General features: G+C 52.6%; 1 protein-coding gene and 1 long non-coding RNA gene across 2 annotated transcripts; both read right to left on the bottom strand.

The window, feature by feature from the left end:
* Positions 1-192: 192 nt before the first annotated feature.
* Positions 193-2,441, bottom strand: LOC123116685 (thaumatin-like protein 1b). Its single transcript, XM_044537613.1, has 2 exons — positions 1,429-2,441; positions 193-1,283 (listed from the first exon to the last, which is right to left on the bottom strand). Exons 1-2 carry the CDS (start codon positions 2,184-2,186, stop codon positions 1,037-1,039), a joined length of 1,005 nt encoding a protein of 334 aa, XP_044393548.1. The 5' UTR covers positions 2,187-2,441; the 3' UTR covers positions 193-1,036.
* A 9,939-nt stretch (positions 2,442-12,380) lies between these two features.
* Positions 12,381-15,608, bottom strand: LOC123116684 (uncharacterized). The gene is made up of 4 exons (XR_006457148.1): positions 13,423-15,608; positions 12,919-13,306; positions 12,753-12,835; positions 12,381-12,669 (listed from the first exon to the last, which is right to left on the bottom strand). It is a non-coding gene; the product is annotated as an uncharacterized lncRNA (long non-coding RNA).
* Between the last annotated feature and the right edge of the window lie 541 nt (positions 15,609-16,149).

The following is a 16,149-nucleotide window of genomic DNA, read 5'->3' as shown; positions in this document are numbered from 1 at the left end:
GCGCCCGGTCCGCTCTGCGGACATATGCAGGACCGCGTTCGATGACACCACATGTCTGGACCGTGTGGTTCAAATGGTTGCGGGCTGTTTGAGGGTCAACGTTGGAGATACGTCAACTGCTTAAAGCAAGCATTCAAGGAAACAAATAATGATGGTATAACTGAGTATGGTTCAACAATAAGCCATTGATTGCATAGATTATCATCTGCTTGATTTTCATGTATGCACACTATAACGTTGCTCTGGAACACCGATGCAAAATCATGTGTCGCTAGGCCAGGCACCGGAGGTAGCGAGGCCAAGTTGCAGCTCCCCGATGCTCAGATCCCCTTGGATATGTGCCACATTTCGAGCAGACAAGCGGCTCCACAAGAATCTAATCAAACATATAGGATCTCGGATTACAAAACAGATCAAAAGAAGAAGAAGAAGATGCGTACGAAAAAAGGGTGGAGCAACTTTCAACTTTGAGCCAAGATTCAGCAGAATCTAGCTAGAGCCGGAGGACACATATGGGTGTTGCTTTTTGCAACTAGACACATGCGCGACTGAAGCTCCCACAGTGCAGCTGCGCGTGGTAATTGGCAATTTGGCGCCACCTGACCTGACCTGACCCGACGGACAAGCAGTAACCAACAAGGCCGGCCACCTTTGCACTGATCCCTCGTGACCCCGATCACGTCTGTCTCGAGATGGGGAACGTCGCCCGCATCTGGGTTCTGCAGTGTGCTGCAGAGCTCATGGTCGACCATGTGATGGAGGCACCGGCCCACCTGGCCTGTGTTCCCTTCTCTCCTTCAATCTGATAAAAGAAGTACAGATGACAAGCTGGTTGCTGCGATCTGGGTGGAGGCTCGATTCAAAACTTTTCTCCACCGCCTTGCTTGCTTGCTTGCTAAATCAGACTCGCTACAATAATCTATACAAGTGATTCTACTACTACGGCCCGAGGTCAAACTGTCGGCTCACATGGCTGTTGCGTTGCGTTGCATGCACCTCGCCGGGCGGTGCCGTGCCATGGATGGACCTAGCTAAGCTAGGACGGAGACAGAAGCGGCCAGTGGCGCCCGGCGCTGCTGCAGCAGAGCCACGTGAACGCGGCGACGGCTGCGATTGCGAGGGAGCTCGGCGCCGAAGACGAAGCGTGGCTCGAGCTCGGCGCGTGCTGCCACCCGCTGCCGGCGTCGCGGCTGCGGCCCAGGTAGGAGACGGTGTCGTTGACGTGGGGCAGCGCCGGCGAGGTGCTCGTGCTCGTGCTCGTGCTCACCACGGACGACTTGAGGCTGGATCACAATCACAAATGGCAAAGCCAAACATCAGTTAGCACGCAATGTGTTGTTGGACGTGACAAGGCTTTGCTGGACGCCGTCTTGCATGAAAACGTGTGCCGCGTACGTATGCATGCACGAATGGTTATGGACGAGTTACCTGGACATGGCGGCGGGGCAGAAGACGACGAGGTAGGAGGCGGTGCCGGAGGGGCAGGTGAAGGTGGAGGTGGCATCGTCGTAGGCGTAGCTGTAGGCGCGCGGGCACGCGTTCTTGAAGAACATGGAGTAGGCCGACGGGCGGCACGCCTCGGGCCCGCCGGCGAACGCGCCGCTGCAGCAGTCCTCGGGCTGCCCGAACGCCTCGCACGCGCTCTTGCAGGCGATGCCGGCGCCGTCGGGCCCGGCCACCCGCAGTTCCGCGGGACACGGCCCGTTCAGGTCCGCCAGGCACCCCGTGGCGCCGCACCCTTCTCCGCCGCCGCCCTGCGGGAGCACGGCCATGGGGATGTTGGAGCCGTCCACGAGGCTCACGTCGTAGAAGTCTTTTCCGCCGGAGCCGGCGAGGGTGAACTCCGCGAGCGAGCACGGGGGAGCGGCGCCCCCGCCGGCACACTCCACGGCGCCCGAGCCGCAGTCGCAGGTGGCGCAGGCGAACCGCCCGTCGGCGCCCGTCCCGCAGAGGGTGCGCCCCCACATGCGGCCCGACCACGCCGAGGGCGCCTCCACGGCGCGCGACTCCCCCGGCGCCAGCGCGAAGCCCGTGGTGGGTAGCGCCGGCGTGCCGGAGCCGGACAGCAGGCCCGGCCACACCGTGTAGGCGCAGGAGTTGGTCAGCGTGAACGTGGTGGACAATGCAGCCGGGAGGAGCGAGCTGATGAGGAGGGCGACGGTGAGCATCAGCGGGCCAGTCGCCATTGCAGTGCAGTCAGCGCCACCACCAAGATATTGATCAGGAGGTGAGTAGAGTAGATTACGGTTGCGCGATGAATTCAGGAGGAGGAGGATCTCGATCGAGGTCGGGAAGGCGGTATCTGCGCAATGCCGGCCGCAACCATGTGGCGGCCGGTGTATAAGAAGAGAGCTAGCGTGAGAGAGAGCGGGGACAGTGGTGGACTTGGACCTGGAGGCTCGTGATGGACGGTGGTGGTGGCGGGGGCGGTCAACAGGTTGTCCTCTACTCCTCCTCCTCCTCTGTGCGCCATGAGAGAGGAGAGCATCGGGCAGTGCCGGTTGTCCGTGTCGCCTGCCAGATTCTTTGTGCTACCACATGGACATGGCGATTACTCATGATTACTTGCGGTTTTTACTCTGTTTTCTTTACGTCGTCTCTGCGATCTCCTACGTCTTTGCAGTGGCTTGAAGCGACTAACATGATGATTTCTTAATTTGGTGAACCGGGCTGATCAAGTTATGTGTTTTTTTGCTTCGGATCACGAGAGATGCATGAGGCGAGCTAGCTGCATGTTGCGGTGCGTGGGTGGTTGCAGGGGAGCCAGTCTGCCTCTGCCAGGGTTCATCGGCGTTCCCGGGACGGACACACCGCGCGCGGGTGGGGTGGGTGGGACTCGTGGCCGGAGAATCTCACTGACGAGCGCGTGCGTGCGTCCTTCCTCTCCGATGAGCTCGGTGCCGACATCCCGTGACCTGTATCTCTATGACGCGCGTGTATCATCATGGATGCTCAGTTCAAAACCTCCGTAAGAAAAATCTCCAATAGATACTCTTTTTTTACGTGAATAGATGCTCTATTTTTTTTAGGGTATAGATGCTCTATTTTAGGCCATCAAAGTTGGCTTGGAGCAAAATTCACAACATCGAAATTGCCGAAATCTGCAACACCGAAATGTTCATATTTAACCGTCGTCCTAAAATACATCATGGTTATCTTCTTGTGAGTGCCCGGTTTAGGACCCCTATTGGAGCAACATAAGGTGTGTTTGGTTGCCCGCATTAGGCCCAGCCTAACCCGCGCGGAAAGAAAGTGGCCCGTTTGGTTGTCTGCGTTTACTGTGCGGCCCGCATGGCACGAATCTTAAAGCACACTTGGGTCTGGCTCGCTGAAAACGCTCAGACCGGCAGTTTTTAGCGAGCCAGTCTGAGGCGAGCGCACAAGGTGGGCCACTTGCACGAGGGGAGATGGGAGGGATACGAGCTGGTATGCAGCCTGTGCGTGCTTATCTTCTCCTACCTCCATTAACCTTCCCTCTAATTCTGTTCTTCCTAACCCCTTCCGATCTACACAACGGTGCTTCGATTCGAGGTAAGCTCTACACGAAAAAGATGCATCTCGATGCTACGGTTCCATTCAGACGATCGGTTCGTAGTTTTGTCGGCTGTAAGTTCTTAATTTCGTCTTCCCGTTTGAAGCTATTCTTGACGAATTTTGTCAGATTCGTCGCACACGATCGATCGTTTGAAACTTCCTTTGACCAGCAGCCTAATCTCGCAGTTCCTCACAACATTCGTGTTGTAAGTCTTTGAGCAGCAGTCTATTGCACTGACGCCGCCATGTCGAGCTCCTCTGTCCTCTGCTCAGAGTCCTCCTATTCGTCCCTCTCGACGCCGACTCCCCTTGCCCACGTCCTACTACACTAGACTCGTTTACGGCGTCGCTCATCTCAGTCTATTCTCTATCGTCCTCCTACTGCGCTAACGCTGCAATGGCGTGCACATTGCTTTCTTGTGTCCTCTGCCTCCGTGGGCACTGCAGTTTGGCGCGCCGCCGACGGGGTCGATCATCTTGGCCTCCTCTCTCTCGCCCTACTACACTGGAGTCATTTCCGGTGTCGATCATCTCGACCTCCTCTCTCGTCCACTGCACTGACGATACCATGGCGCGAGCACTACATTCTCCTCCTATGTCGATTGTCTTTGCGCGAGCACCACAACTAGTTCGCCGACGGTGTCGCTCGCCGTGCCGCCGAAGGGGTCGATCATCTTGGCCTCCTCTCTCTCGTCCTACTACACTGGAGTCATTTCCGGTGTCGATCATCTCGGAGTCCTCTCTCGTCCACTGCACTGACGATACCATGGCGCGGGCGCTGCATTCTCCTCCTCTATCGATTGTCTTTGCGCGAGCACCACAACTATTTCGCCGACGGGGTCGCTCGTCCATGACTCCATGCTCGTCATGTCAGACACGACGCCACGGCCACTATCCACCACAGTCACCATGGTCCAGTGCACACTGCATTTCTTCTCCCACTTCCTCTACTATCTCTTAACCCTGTGTGCTAATTTCAAGTGCTAGCTCTTAATCATACCCCATGCAGGCAACCAAACAGCGTGTAGTTACATGCGCTGAGACACCTATGGGATCACTGGAATCTCTACTACGATCGGCGGGCGCGAGGTTGTGGAAAGAGCGGGTTTAAGAGTCAGCACACACATCGTTTACCCAGGTTCGGGCCGCGAGGATGCGTAATACCCTAGTCCTGCTTTGGTGTCTATTTGAGTGCTCTTGAGTTCTTGAACTAGCTACAACATGCAACTTGTCCAAGGATCCGAATCCCTCTCCAGTATGCCTCAGGCCTCCTTTTATAGTTCAAAGGCGGCGCCACAGTGGCACACAGGAGGTGAAAAGGTGTACAGTGTACAAGCTTATTGCCTCTCACCGCGGGACATAACGCATTAAATGCACTCCCTATGTGTCCCCTTGCTTTATTGGGGACTGTAACGAGGCCTGTCCCGTCCGTCGCTGCTCCGTCTTGCTCCGACATGCGTCTAGGCCAACGAGGCGTGCAGTGCCATGTAGGCTGGTAGGCTGTTGAGTTGGCACGGTGGTAGGGTCTTCACGAAGATCTACATGCCACCACACAGGTGCTTGCTGAGTTGGCCTAGATGCCTCACGTTGCCATGCAGGTGCTCGCCTAGTTGGTGGGCTGGCAGCTGTATGGGAACGGCGATGGAGTCTTGGCAGATGTGGGCCTGGATGCGGCCCCGCGGATGTCCCCGGCAAGAGTCTTACCGGGGCCTCGGCAAGGGTCTTGTCGTGGCATCGCGGTCGTCCCTGGCAAGGATCTTGCCGGGGGTCTCGTGGGTATCCTCTGCAAGGATCTTGACGAGGATCGTGGTCTTCTGATTCTCACCTGATCTTGCATGCTTTCTGGTCTTCACAAAGATCTGCATGCCACCATGGAGGGGCCTCTCGAGCCTTGGTTCCAACGTGGTTGGTGGTGTTTGGAACTCTTGGGCTCTAGGGTGGCAGCTCTGCTGGTGTTGGGCAAGTTGCCCGGGCAAGGCTCTTGCCGGTGCTGTAGAAGCTGCCCCGGCAAGGGTCTTGCCGGGAGAGTCTACCTCGCCCTCTTTCTCTTTGTGTCTCTGGTCTTGGCATTGCTTTGATTGTCTTGCTCCTTCGGCTTCCCTCCTATGCCCTGCTATGTGTGGCCGCAGGCGCGACTCTGACTGCCCGTGCACAAGTAAAGGGGTACAAAAGAGAGCCCCTAATTTTGACACCGATAGGAGCCCCCGGGCCTGGGCCACACATAAGCGCGACACGTTGTTGCGCTAGGCCCAGAACGGTGCGCGGGCAGGCGGGGCGGATTTTTACCATGGTAACTTCTTCGTCCGCTGCGCTTCCCCATGACCCACGTTGAATGCGTGATGTGGGGATCGTGCGTGGGGTGACCGAAGCATGCCTGCATCATCCCGTGGTGAATAGTAAAGAGGCGGCTTGTGTGTCCCTTTAAAACTGTAGGGCCGCTGCTCATTTACTTTCTCCGCCTTGGCACCATCGTTCCACGTTTCCCGTTATGCCCGTCCCTTGCGCCACGTATGCCGCATGCATGGCGTGGGGTAGGTGACAGACGCACAGGATATGGGAAGGCGCACGGTGGCCGATACTCACGTGCCTTGATTGGGTGGAGAGGACGATCGATGGCCTCGCTCGTCGCCACTTAATGAGTCGGACCCGAGCGGGCTCTTCAGAGGCGCAGAGCTAGTCTTTTAGCCTTCTCCGCTCAGCTATAAAAAGGGGACTCAAGAGGAGGAGGAGGAGCATTCCCTCGCGTCTCCCCTTCGCCTCCATTCTCCATCCATTGTTATGGCGAGAGGGTGCGCCGGTGCTCCAATGGTGGCGACAAGGGTCTCTGCTCGACGGCATGCCCCTCCTTCCCAAGAGCTCATGGCAGCAGAGCCGGTCATGAGAGGAGGAGCTCGCCGGTACTAGGCCCTGCCGGGGGGAGCTCTGGCTCGCCATCCACTAGTCCTGCCATTGCCACTGCCTCTTCGCTGGCCTCCCTTTGCGCCACTAGCGCGACACTGACCACTTGATTCGTTGCTGCTAGATACAGCAGCGGCGGCTCTTGTGGTTTAGGCGCAACCGGTATTGGTGTAGAGGAGAGGTATTTCTTCAAATCTTGTAGTGCTGCTTCGGCCTCTGCCGTCCATTCCATTGGGCCCACCTTTTTCAAGATTTTAAAAAAGGGAAGGGCACACTCAGCAGACTTGGAGATGAATCTGCTCATGGCGGCAACGCAGCCAGTGAGCCGACACACGTCCTTGATTCGCCTAGGCGCCTCAATCTGCTCAATGGCCTTGATCTTGTCTGGATTCGCCTCGATCCCACACTGTGACACAAAGAACCCAAGAAGTTTGCCGGACGGAACGCCGAAGACACACTTCTCAGGGTTCAACTTGAGGTTGATCTTGCGCAAATTTGCAAACATCTCTGCCAAATCTTGTACAAGTGTTGCCTTGTCCTTGGTTTTGACCACTATGTCATCCATATAAGCTTCCATATTTCTATGTAGCTGGGGCTCAAAACCAATTTGGACTGCTCTTGCAAATGTTGAGCCAGCACTCTTCAACCCGAAAGGCATCCGTAAAAAGCAATACGTACCACACGGGGCGATGAATGTTGTCTTCTCTTCATCTTATCTCGTCATGGAAATCTAGTGGTATCCTAAGTAGGCATCAAGGAATGATAACAGGTCACACCCGACCGTGGAGTCAACAATCTAGTCAATGCGCGGCAACGGGAAAGGGTCTTTTGGACAGGCCTTATTGATATCTGTGTAATCAATACACAGCCTCCACTTCCCATTTGCCTTGCGCACCACCACCGGATTGGCCAACCACGTCGGATGGAGTACTCCTCTCACCAAACCTGCCGCTTCCAGCTTCCTGATCTCCTCTGTGATGAACTCCTGCCTTTCCAAAGCTTGCTTCCTGACCTTCTGCTTGACGGGTCGCGCATGAGGACAGATAGCAAGATGGTGCTCAATCACCTCCCTGGGAACGCCGGGGATGTCGGATGCTTGCCACGCAAACACATCGACATTCGCCCGCAGGAAAGTGACGAGCGTGCCTTCCTATTTGCTATCGAGGGTGGAGCTTATGGTGAAAGCCCCTCCCGTGCCATCCTCCTTGATGGACACCTTCTTGGTCTCCGGTGGTGCAGTTCTAGATTTCTTGCTCTTGCCGGTGGAGCGCTTTGGCACGTCCTCGACGAGAGCACAGCACTCCGAAGAGGTGCGCTTGCTGGAGTGGGTGCGAGAGGTCTTGCCGGTTCTCTTCCCTCCAGGGGCTTCGGCGGCAGGAGCAAGTGCCTTGGCGGCAGTCGCCGCAACTGCTTCCCGGTAGAGTTGGTCAGCACAGATCAGCGCATCCTTCTTGTCGGAGGGGACGGTGATGATGGTCATCGGCCCATGCATCTTCAGCATGTTGTAGGCGTAATGTGTCGCCGCCATGAACTTGGCTAGTGCCGGGTGGCCGAGGATCCCATTGTAGGGAAAGGGGATCTCGGCTACATCGAAGACAATCTTCTCCGTCCTGTAGTTCAACTCGCCTCCAAACGTCACGGGAAGCATGACCTTTCCTTTCGGTTGACTCCTTCCTGGGTTGACCCCTTGAAACGTGCCCGTCTCTTTGAGGTCTCCATCAGGAATTTGCAGCCTTTTGATCACAACAAGCGAGATCAAGTTCAGACCGGCCCCACCGTCAACTAGCATCTTCGTCACCTTGAGGTTGCGTATCATTGGTGGAACCAACAACGGCAAACACCCGACCGCATCGTGCGATCAGGGTGGTCCTCGGTGTAAAAAATGATAGTTGTGCTGGACCACTTCAGTGGCTTCTGAGCGTCGAATGACGGCCGCCGCTGCGATCTCACGCGCCCACTGCTTGAGCTGGCGGTGAGAGGTGTGCAGCGAGGCTCCACAGTCAACGCACATGGCCTTCGTAGCTTTCTGAAACTCATGCTCGTCAGACTCGGCGTCCTCGTCATGATCATCGTCTTCCTGCTTCTTGTCGCGGCCCCGGGCGGGCCTCTCTTGCTGGTTATCCTTGCCGCGGCGGCCTCCTTGGCCGCCACGCTTCTTGCCGGATCCTTCGGCACCGTCCTGACCCTTCTCCTTCTCCCGCCTCTCATGCTCACCTTTTTGCTTCTCAGCAAGCAGCTCAACCTATCGGCAGTTCTGGAGGTCGTGGCCTTTGGTGCGATGGATCTTGTAGTACTGCTTGTCGGAGCTTCCTGGCTTGTCGGCAGCCACCAAGGCCCGGCAAGCGGTGCACCCGGCAATTTCCTCGTCGGGGTCATTTGCCTTGGCCTTCTTGGCAGTGTCGGTGTCGTCGGATCCCAAAACGGCAAGCACGGCCTTGCCCTTGTGCTTCCTGTTGCGGCGCCGACCCTTCTTCGTCGGGGCGGCGGTGTCTTTGTTTGTGGAGTCGGTTTCCGCACCAGCGTCCTCGCCGGGGTACTTCCTCCCCTCTTCAGCTCGAGCACACCTATCAGCCAGAACATAAAGTTCGGCCACATCTTTAACCTTGTTCATCGCCAGCTCTTCACGCATCTTGCGGTTGCGCACATTCTGATGGAATGCGCTGATCACAGCGGCGGGATGAACATCTGGGATGTTGTATTGCACCCGGCTGAACCTCTGTATGTACTTGCGCAGGTTTTCACCTTCCTTCTGGGGGATGATAAGCAAATCGCTTGCCTGGCCATGAGCTTGATGGCCCCCAGTGAAGGCGCCAACGAACTCATGACACAAATCCGACCAAGAAGAAATGGAATCCGCCGGCAAGTTCATCAACCATGACATGACATTGGGCTTAAGTGCCAACGGGAAGTAATTGGCAAGCACCTTGTCGTCGCGGGCTCCAGCAGCTTGCATCGCGATGGTGTAGATGCCGAGGAACTCCAACGGGTGAGTATTGCCGTTGTACTTCTCGCCAACGTCGGGCTTGAACGTGCGGTGGGAGGGCCATTGGAACTGCCGCAGCTCACGGGTAAAGGCTGGGCAACCCACCTTGTAAGGTAGGTCACCATAGCCTCCCGATGTCGGGTGGTCCATAGTGGGCCCTGCCCGCCTATCTGACTGGTGGCGCGCTTCACGCCGGCGTTCGATGGTGGTTCGAGCGTCTTCCAGGGTTCGCTCCCGAAAAACTTGGCGCTGATCGCGGTGGGTCCGTGGGTCGGACGACGCTATCAAGATGTTATCACAAGCGTCATCATGACGGGCCGACTCCCGCGGCAACTAGCGTGGGGGAGGAGAGTGCACCGTGGCTGCATCACCTCCGTCCCTTCCACCACTGGCATGCGATGGCTCGACGGAGCGTCGGCCTAAGGGCCCCGCCGGTCGCGGCTCATCTTTGTTGGCGACGCCGACGAGGCTCCGGATGGTGGCTCTCCACTCATCGAGCTTTTCCGCAGCAGGAGGAAAGTCGAGAAGTAGCTGCGCGCGCGCCAAAGCTTCTACTGGCATGGGCAGCGGCGAAAGCTGCGTGGACCGTGACGCGCTACGACTTCTAACCACGTCAGAAGGAGCTCTATCACAGCCTTGCGGCTGTACGCCATTTCCGCCAGCACTTCTGCGTGCATGCTGGCCTCCTTCGTCCTACGAATGATGCGCACAGCTCTTCCCACGGCGGCGCCTGGGGTCACCAGCATGGTGACGCTACTCATCGCGCACAACTTGGGAAGAGCGCATCGTGGGCGCCGGCGTAGGTGTCTTGGAGGTCGCCACGCCACCGGTAGGTGGCACGGGCCCGTGCCGCCTGCGAGGGGGCCCAGCTCCGTCTTTGGATTTGGCGGCGTGCGGCCCGTCGTCTCACACGCGAAGGACGCCACTCACCAGGCTTTGACTGCCAGAGTGATGTGGGTGTTCGCAGGCCGCGCCTCGGCTTCCGTTCGCGACCGCCCCGCTACTTGCCGCACTGGTACGGGCCGTCCGACTCCGGATGAACCGATCGCCATCGTCGTCTTCTTCTTGGGAGCCATGGCGATGAAGAACTGTTGAACTAACTACTAAACCGGATTTTGACAACGGCGCCTCCCTACCTGGCACGCCAGAGATATCGGTGGAAAACGACACCTATGGGATCACTGGAATCCCTACTACGGTCGGCGGACGCGAGGTTGTGGAAAGAGCGGGTTTAAGAGTCAGCACACAGATCGTTTACCCAGGTTCGGGCCACGAGGATGCGTAATACCCTAGTCCTGCATTGGTGTCTATTTGAGTGTTCTTGAGTTCTTGAACTAGCTACAGCACGCAACTTATCCAAGGATCCGAATCCCTCTCCAGTATGCCTCGGGCCTCCTTTTATAGTTCAAAGGGGGCGCCACAGTGGCACACAGGAGGTGGAAAGGTGTACAGTGTACAAGCTTATCGCCTGTCACCACGGGACAGAACGCATTAAATGCGCTCCTTAGGTGTCCCCTTACTTTATTGGGGACGATAACGAGGCCCGTCCCGTCCGTCGCCACTCCGTCTTGCTCTGACACGCGTCTAGGCCAACGAGGCATGCAGTGCCATGTAGGCTAGCAGGCTGCTGAGTTGGCGCGGTGGTAGGGTCTTCACGAAGATCTGCATGCCACCACGCAGGTGCTTGCTGAGTTGGCCTAGAGGCCTCACGTCGCCACGCAGGTGCTCGCCTAGTTGGTGGGCTGGCAGCTGTATGGGAATGATGGTGGAGTCTTGACAGATGTGGGCCTGGCTGCGGCCCCGCGGATGTCCCCGACAAGAGTCTTGTCGGGGCCCCGGCAAGGGTCTTGCCGTGGCATCACGGTCGTCCCCGGCAAGGATCTTGCCGGGGGTCTCGTGGTTATCCTCGGCAAGGATCTTGCCGAGGATCGTCGTCTTCTGATTCTCACATGATCTTGCATGCGTTTTGGTCTTCACAAAGATCTGCATGCCACCATGGAGGTGCCTCTCGAGCCTTGGTTCCAACGTGGTTGGTGGTGTTTGGAACTCTTGGGCTCTAGGGTGGCAGCTCTGCTGGTGTTGGGCAAGTTGCCCCGGCAAGGCTCTTGCCGGGGCTGTAGAAACTGCCCCGGCAAGGATTTTGCCGGGGGAGTCTACCTTGCCCTCTTGCTCTTTGTGTCTTTGGTCTTGGCGTTGCTTTGATTGTCTTGCGCCTTCGGCTTCCCTCATCTGCCCTGCTAAGTGTGGTCGCGGGCGCGGCTCTGACTGCCCGTGCACAAGTAAATAGGTACAAAAGAGAGCCCCTAATTTTGTACACCGACACAATGCAGGCAACCAAACAACGTACCAAAGTTGATCTTTTAATGCAGCAGTCCATATGCTGGCAACCAAACAACTCGTAGATGTCGCATATGAGGCTGTTTTTCTAGAGCTAGATCGAGTGGAAATGCGTATGCAACGCGGGTACTGTAGGCGACGACAACCAAATACGCCCATAGCGAGGTAAAACAGTTGTTTTTGTGCCGTCTTGCGCAGTCCCCGCTGCTCTAAAAAATTTGCTCCAGCCGCCCAAGTTCCAAGTCTGTAGCACTTGGGTGTTATATTTTGCAGTTGCCGTACCTTTAGTGTAATTTTTTTTACATACAGGGACTATTAGAGCGGCGTTTTCGACCTTCGTGATGTAACACTAGCAGGCGGAGGCACGGCATCACGCTGCGCCCGTCATGAAGGTTGTATGCGTGGCTGCGTTGTTTTTTCACAATCAGGTGCGTAGCTATGTTGTTTTTCTTACGAAAATAGAATGCAATGGATAAGCTAGCCGGCAGTTGATAATGTGCAAGCCAATTTAATTTGTTGCAATAGAAAGCATAATCTCACTATCTAGCTAACTCACTTGTTAAATTTTAGATCACAATTAGCTCAAATGAGCTTATATATATAAACATAAACTACTTAACTGGTACGGATACATGTCCATGTCTAGGAAGGCGTTTACAACAATCTGGCCAAAAGGATGTTATTGCGATGCAAACGACATGCTTAAGGCTCACAGTACGCTTGTGCAACAGAAGATACTAACACGACCTACTTAGTTCGACGGGCATAAATGCATATCTACATCTTGGTTCATATACATAATAGAATGTGCCTGGTGTGACTACTGGATAGAACTACATTCGAGAGGTGGTCTACTTCTCTGTAGTAGCTCCACTTTCCTGGGCGGTTGCTGCATGGAACAACTCTTTTGCTGCAGGCTTGGATACAGTTTGACACACTTTCGTAAGGCTTTTTATATAAAACAGAGACATGTATGTGACATTAGAAAAATGTTGATTACCTCTTGTTCGCCTATGTGTCCGCAAGCTTGTTGCTTTCTGCTGACCTTTTCTTGTCACTTGAGCCTATCTTGTCATTAAGTGGCTGCAAGCCAATCAATGCAACGTGAATAGACAGACAATTTGTATAGAATATAACCTATGGCAGTTTGGATCCGTTTGATATACCTCAGCTGATTCTGATTCAGATGGTGAATTACTCTGCTGACCGTCCTTAATAGGCGGTTGTGTTGCAAGATGACCTTCAATTGTTGCAGATGCAGAGGATGAAGAGCCATGAATGTCTGGAACTGCTGCTGGATTACGCATCAGAAACTGTGCAAGTGGTCTTTCGTTTTCTAAGTGATCTATTGCTTACACTTTGAAATGGCAGAAGACTGGCTCTCAGAGTCTTATCATTTGTAGTGAATGTAGTAATTAATTTCTTGCCGCGAAGCCTCTCTATTTCAGGTGGCGAACCCCTTCGGATGGGCTGCTGCAGTTGTTTCGGTTATTAGTTCTTGCTGCCCAAAGAAAGTAAACTCGGCAAAAGGTGGGTCGGTCTGGTCTTCAGCCTCTACATGTTTTAAAAAGCCATCGAGCATGAGCATTTCAGAACATATTTGATCAGGTGATGTACTTGGATTTTCTTTGGCAAAAAAACTTCAAAACAGAGAAACAGTGCATCCGTACCTGCATACCGATCTACCATGACCCCAACAAACAGTACCAAAACGGGTTCCCTCTTGGCCAGGGCTCAGGAGCGCAGTGTGTCTGCATCAAAGGACTGTACAAAATCTCCCCAAAGCATAACGATTGCGTGTCTCCTGCATAACTAGTTAAGTTGCTGGATTTTGTAGAAGTGGTCATTCATGGATGATGTACACTGCTGTAAATGTGAGAAAATGATATATTGTCGATTGGTAATAAAGATTTGACGTCTTGGCTCCCGTGCATTTACAGTAGGAGGAAGAAAATCCATGATTCCGGTAATTCCACCAATTACATCTGCAAGTTTTAGACACACAGTATAACTTTAGAGTAAAATAGCACAGATTTTTAAAGCAGGTACATTCCTAGATAAAGATGTGTACCAACTAACCTGACATAAGCACATTTTATCCGATTCGTTTTTCTAGTTCCGAGAATGGAAGAGCATTATGAGCGATGAGAGGAAAACCAGGAGGCTGAGGGTTGACGGGACACACAGTATTTGTATTAATAAAAGAAAGCCTGAAAGGATGATCAGTGGCTCTGTATTTTTCATTTGCTCTCAGAATCAGGTAATGCTGGATCGTGTAGATCACTCCTTCTCGAATTCTGATCTTAAATTTACTAATATTATCCGCTGGGATGACACCTTGTGCTGTTTCTCCGTATGTTCGAATAGAAAATAGTAATGTTATCCCGCAAAAATAAATAAATGAACAAAACATTAGAACAAAACTGATGGAACTGAACTCCTAGCTAAATTAATAGTGCCATGTAAAACTATTGGTTACGAAAGAACAAATGTCAATGCAATTGTACATCGATGCCTCATTTCACGCATTGTTTTTTCTAAATACACTTTATAGGTCTCTGCTAGCAAACACTATTCAGCCTACGGATGTTCAATGAATCATGATCTTGGCAAGCATTTGGTGATTGTATGCAAAAAGGTAACAGAAGCATTCCTGACAACAGCTGGTGTTTTTTGCTTCTTAGATTTCTCATTTGACTTGGTTATTTTCGTAAATTACATTAGTTACCACTCGAATTAGATGAACTATTCCAGTATTCATGGTGAAAATATGGAAGTACCTTCGTGTCCAGCAACCAAACATCGTTGTATTTGTTAATTTACAAATCTTGATTTTTCTTTATAACTAAACCTGGTTCCTACACTGATGCGTCAATCGGACAGTACGTGAGTACACTATTTAAGCAATAAAAGATCAAGTGGTTAACTTTCAGAATCAGGAGAATAACAAAGCCCAGGTCCTGATCTATTTGCTATAGAGTGAGAAAGGGGATATGATTGGTATTTGTAAGATGATTAAGCTGCAGATTGTTAAACAATATTACTACTCCCTCCGTTCCAAATTACTCGTCGCTGAAATGGATGTATCTAGAACTAAAATACATCTAGATACATCCATACGTGCGACAAGTAATTCAGAACGGAGGGAGTACTTGATATCTCTCCTGCCTTCTCTCTTCCTCCCCAAATTTGTTCCATGTTCCTCTCCATCTCCACCGGTTGGTCTGCCTACCAGTTTAGCACTCGGATCAATCATACTCTCTCCTCACCGCTGAACCAACTAAATCTAGATTGCTGCCCATTACAAAAAAGTAAAGTTTCTACAGTAAGCGCATATATACTCTAATTCTGTATATTGTTACCATGCGCGGTACCAGTCGGAGATCCTAGTGCTAAACTGGTATTGAGCTCAAGTAGCTATGCTCATACACTGAACCCTGAACATTACACTATGTTTATGGATACTGAACTGGGCTGAACCAGAGTGCTCTTTTCCCCAGAAACTTTATTCAAGAGAATCCAAATTTATGATGATTTCTGTGACCACAGATATATTTACAATTAGTAAAAAGGTAGTGACATGTCAAATTGAGCCAAAAGCAAAATGCGTTCAATTTTTTCATCAAAATTCCTCAAAAAATTGATTGAATTTCTGTCAAATCCAGAAAACAAAACTTAAGAACCCTGGGCTGAAAATAGGTTATATCGCGAATGGCATTAGTGTTTCTAACATATCTCTAACCTGAATATGGCTCTTATTGCTTAAACTGAAGCTGCAGTTGTTCGACCATTAGGAAAAGAGATCAATTACTTGTTGGCTCTCGCCTCTTTATCCACCACAAATTTCTGTCCTGTAGAAAGAACTTCCCTATGCTGCAAAATAAACAACATGAGATCAATCTTTCATACTGACAGTGAGAAACAACAAATCATTGGATTGATCAAACTCGTCCTGAATCAAAAAAAATATCATTGAAACCAGACAGTAAAACCATGGAATTTTATATGAAAAGAAATAAAAATAAAAAACACAAAGTTTAATCAATTTAACACATCGCGAACTATGCATCCATGCATCCATCCTAGGAAAATATGTCTAGATCGAAGCCTGAAGCAAGTATCTGCACCTGAGCATGATCATTCCAATCAACTCTCCACATATCAATCAGAGAACAATTTCGACGGAGTAAAAGGGGGGCTCTGGCTCACCGGTGGGAGCAGCTTGCTAGGCGATGTGAGCGACGTACTGCCCGGACATGGGCAACCTCCACGACGTCTAAGACGAACCAGACCTCGCCAGACCTCACCATAACCACCGGATGCCCGTACTAACACGACGACGCGTGGAGAAACCTTTAGTTTTTATCACGAGTCCTTGAGCAATTGTCTGAAACAAA

This window comes from Triticum aestivum, chromosome 5B, assembly GCF_018294505.1.
Source record: "Triticum aestivum cultivar Chinese Spring chromosome 5B, IWGSC CS RefSeq v2.1, whole genome shotgun sequence".
NCBI lineage: Eukaryota > Viridiplantae > Streptophyta > Magnoliopsida > Poales > Poaceae > Triticum > Triticum aestivum.
Note: the sequence above shows the minus strand (reverse complement) of the source record. Positions and strands in the feature narration are given on the sequence as shown.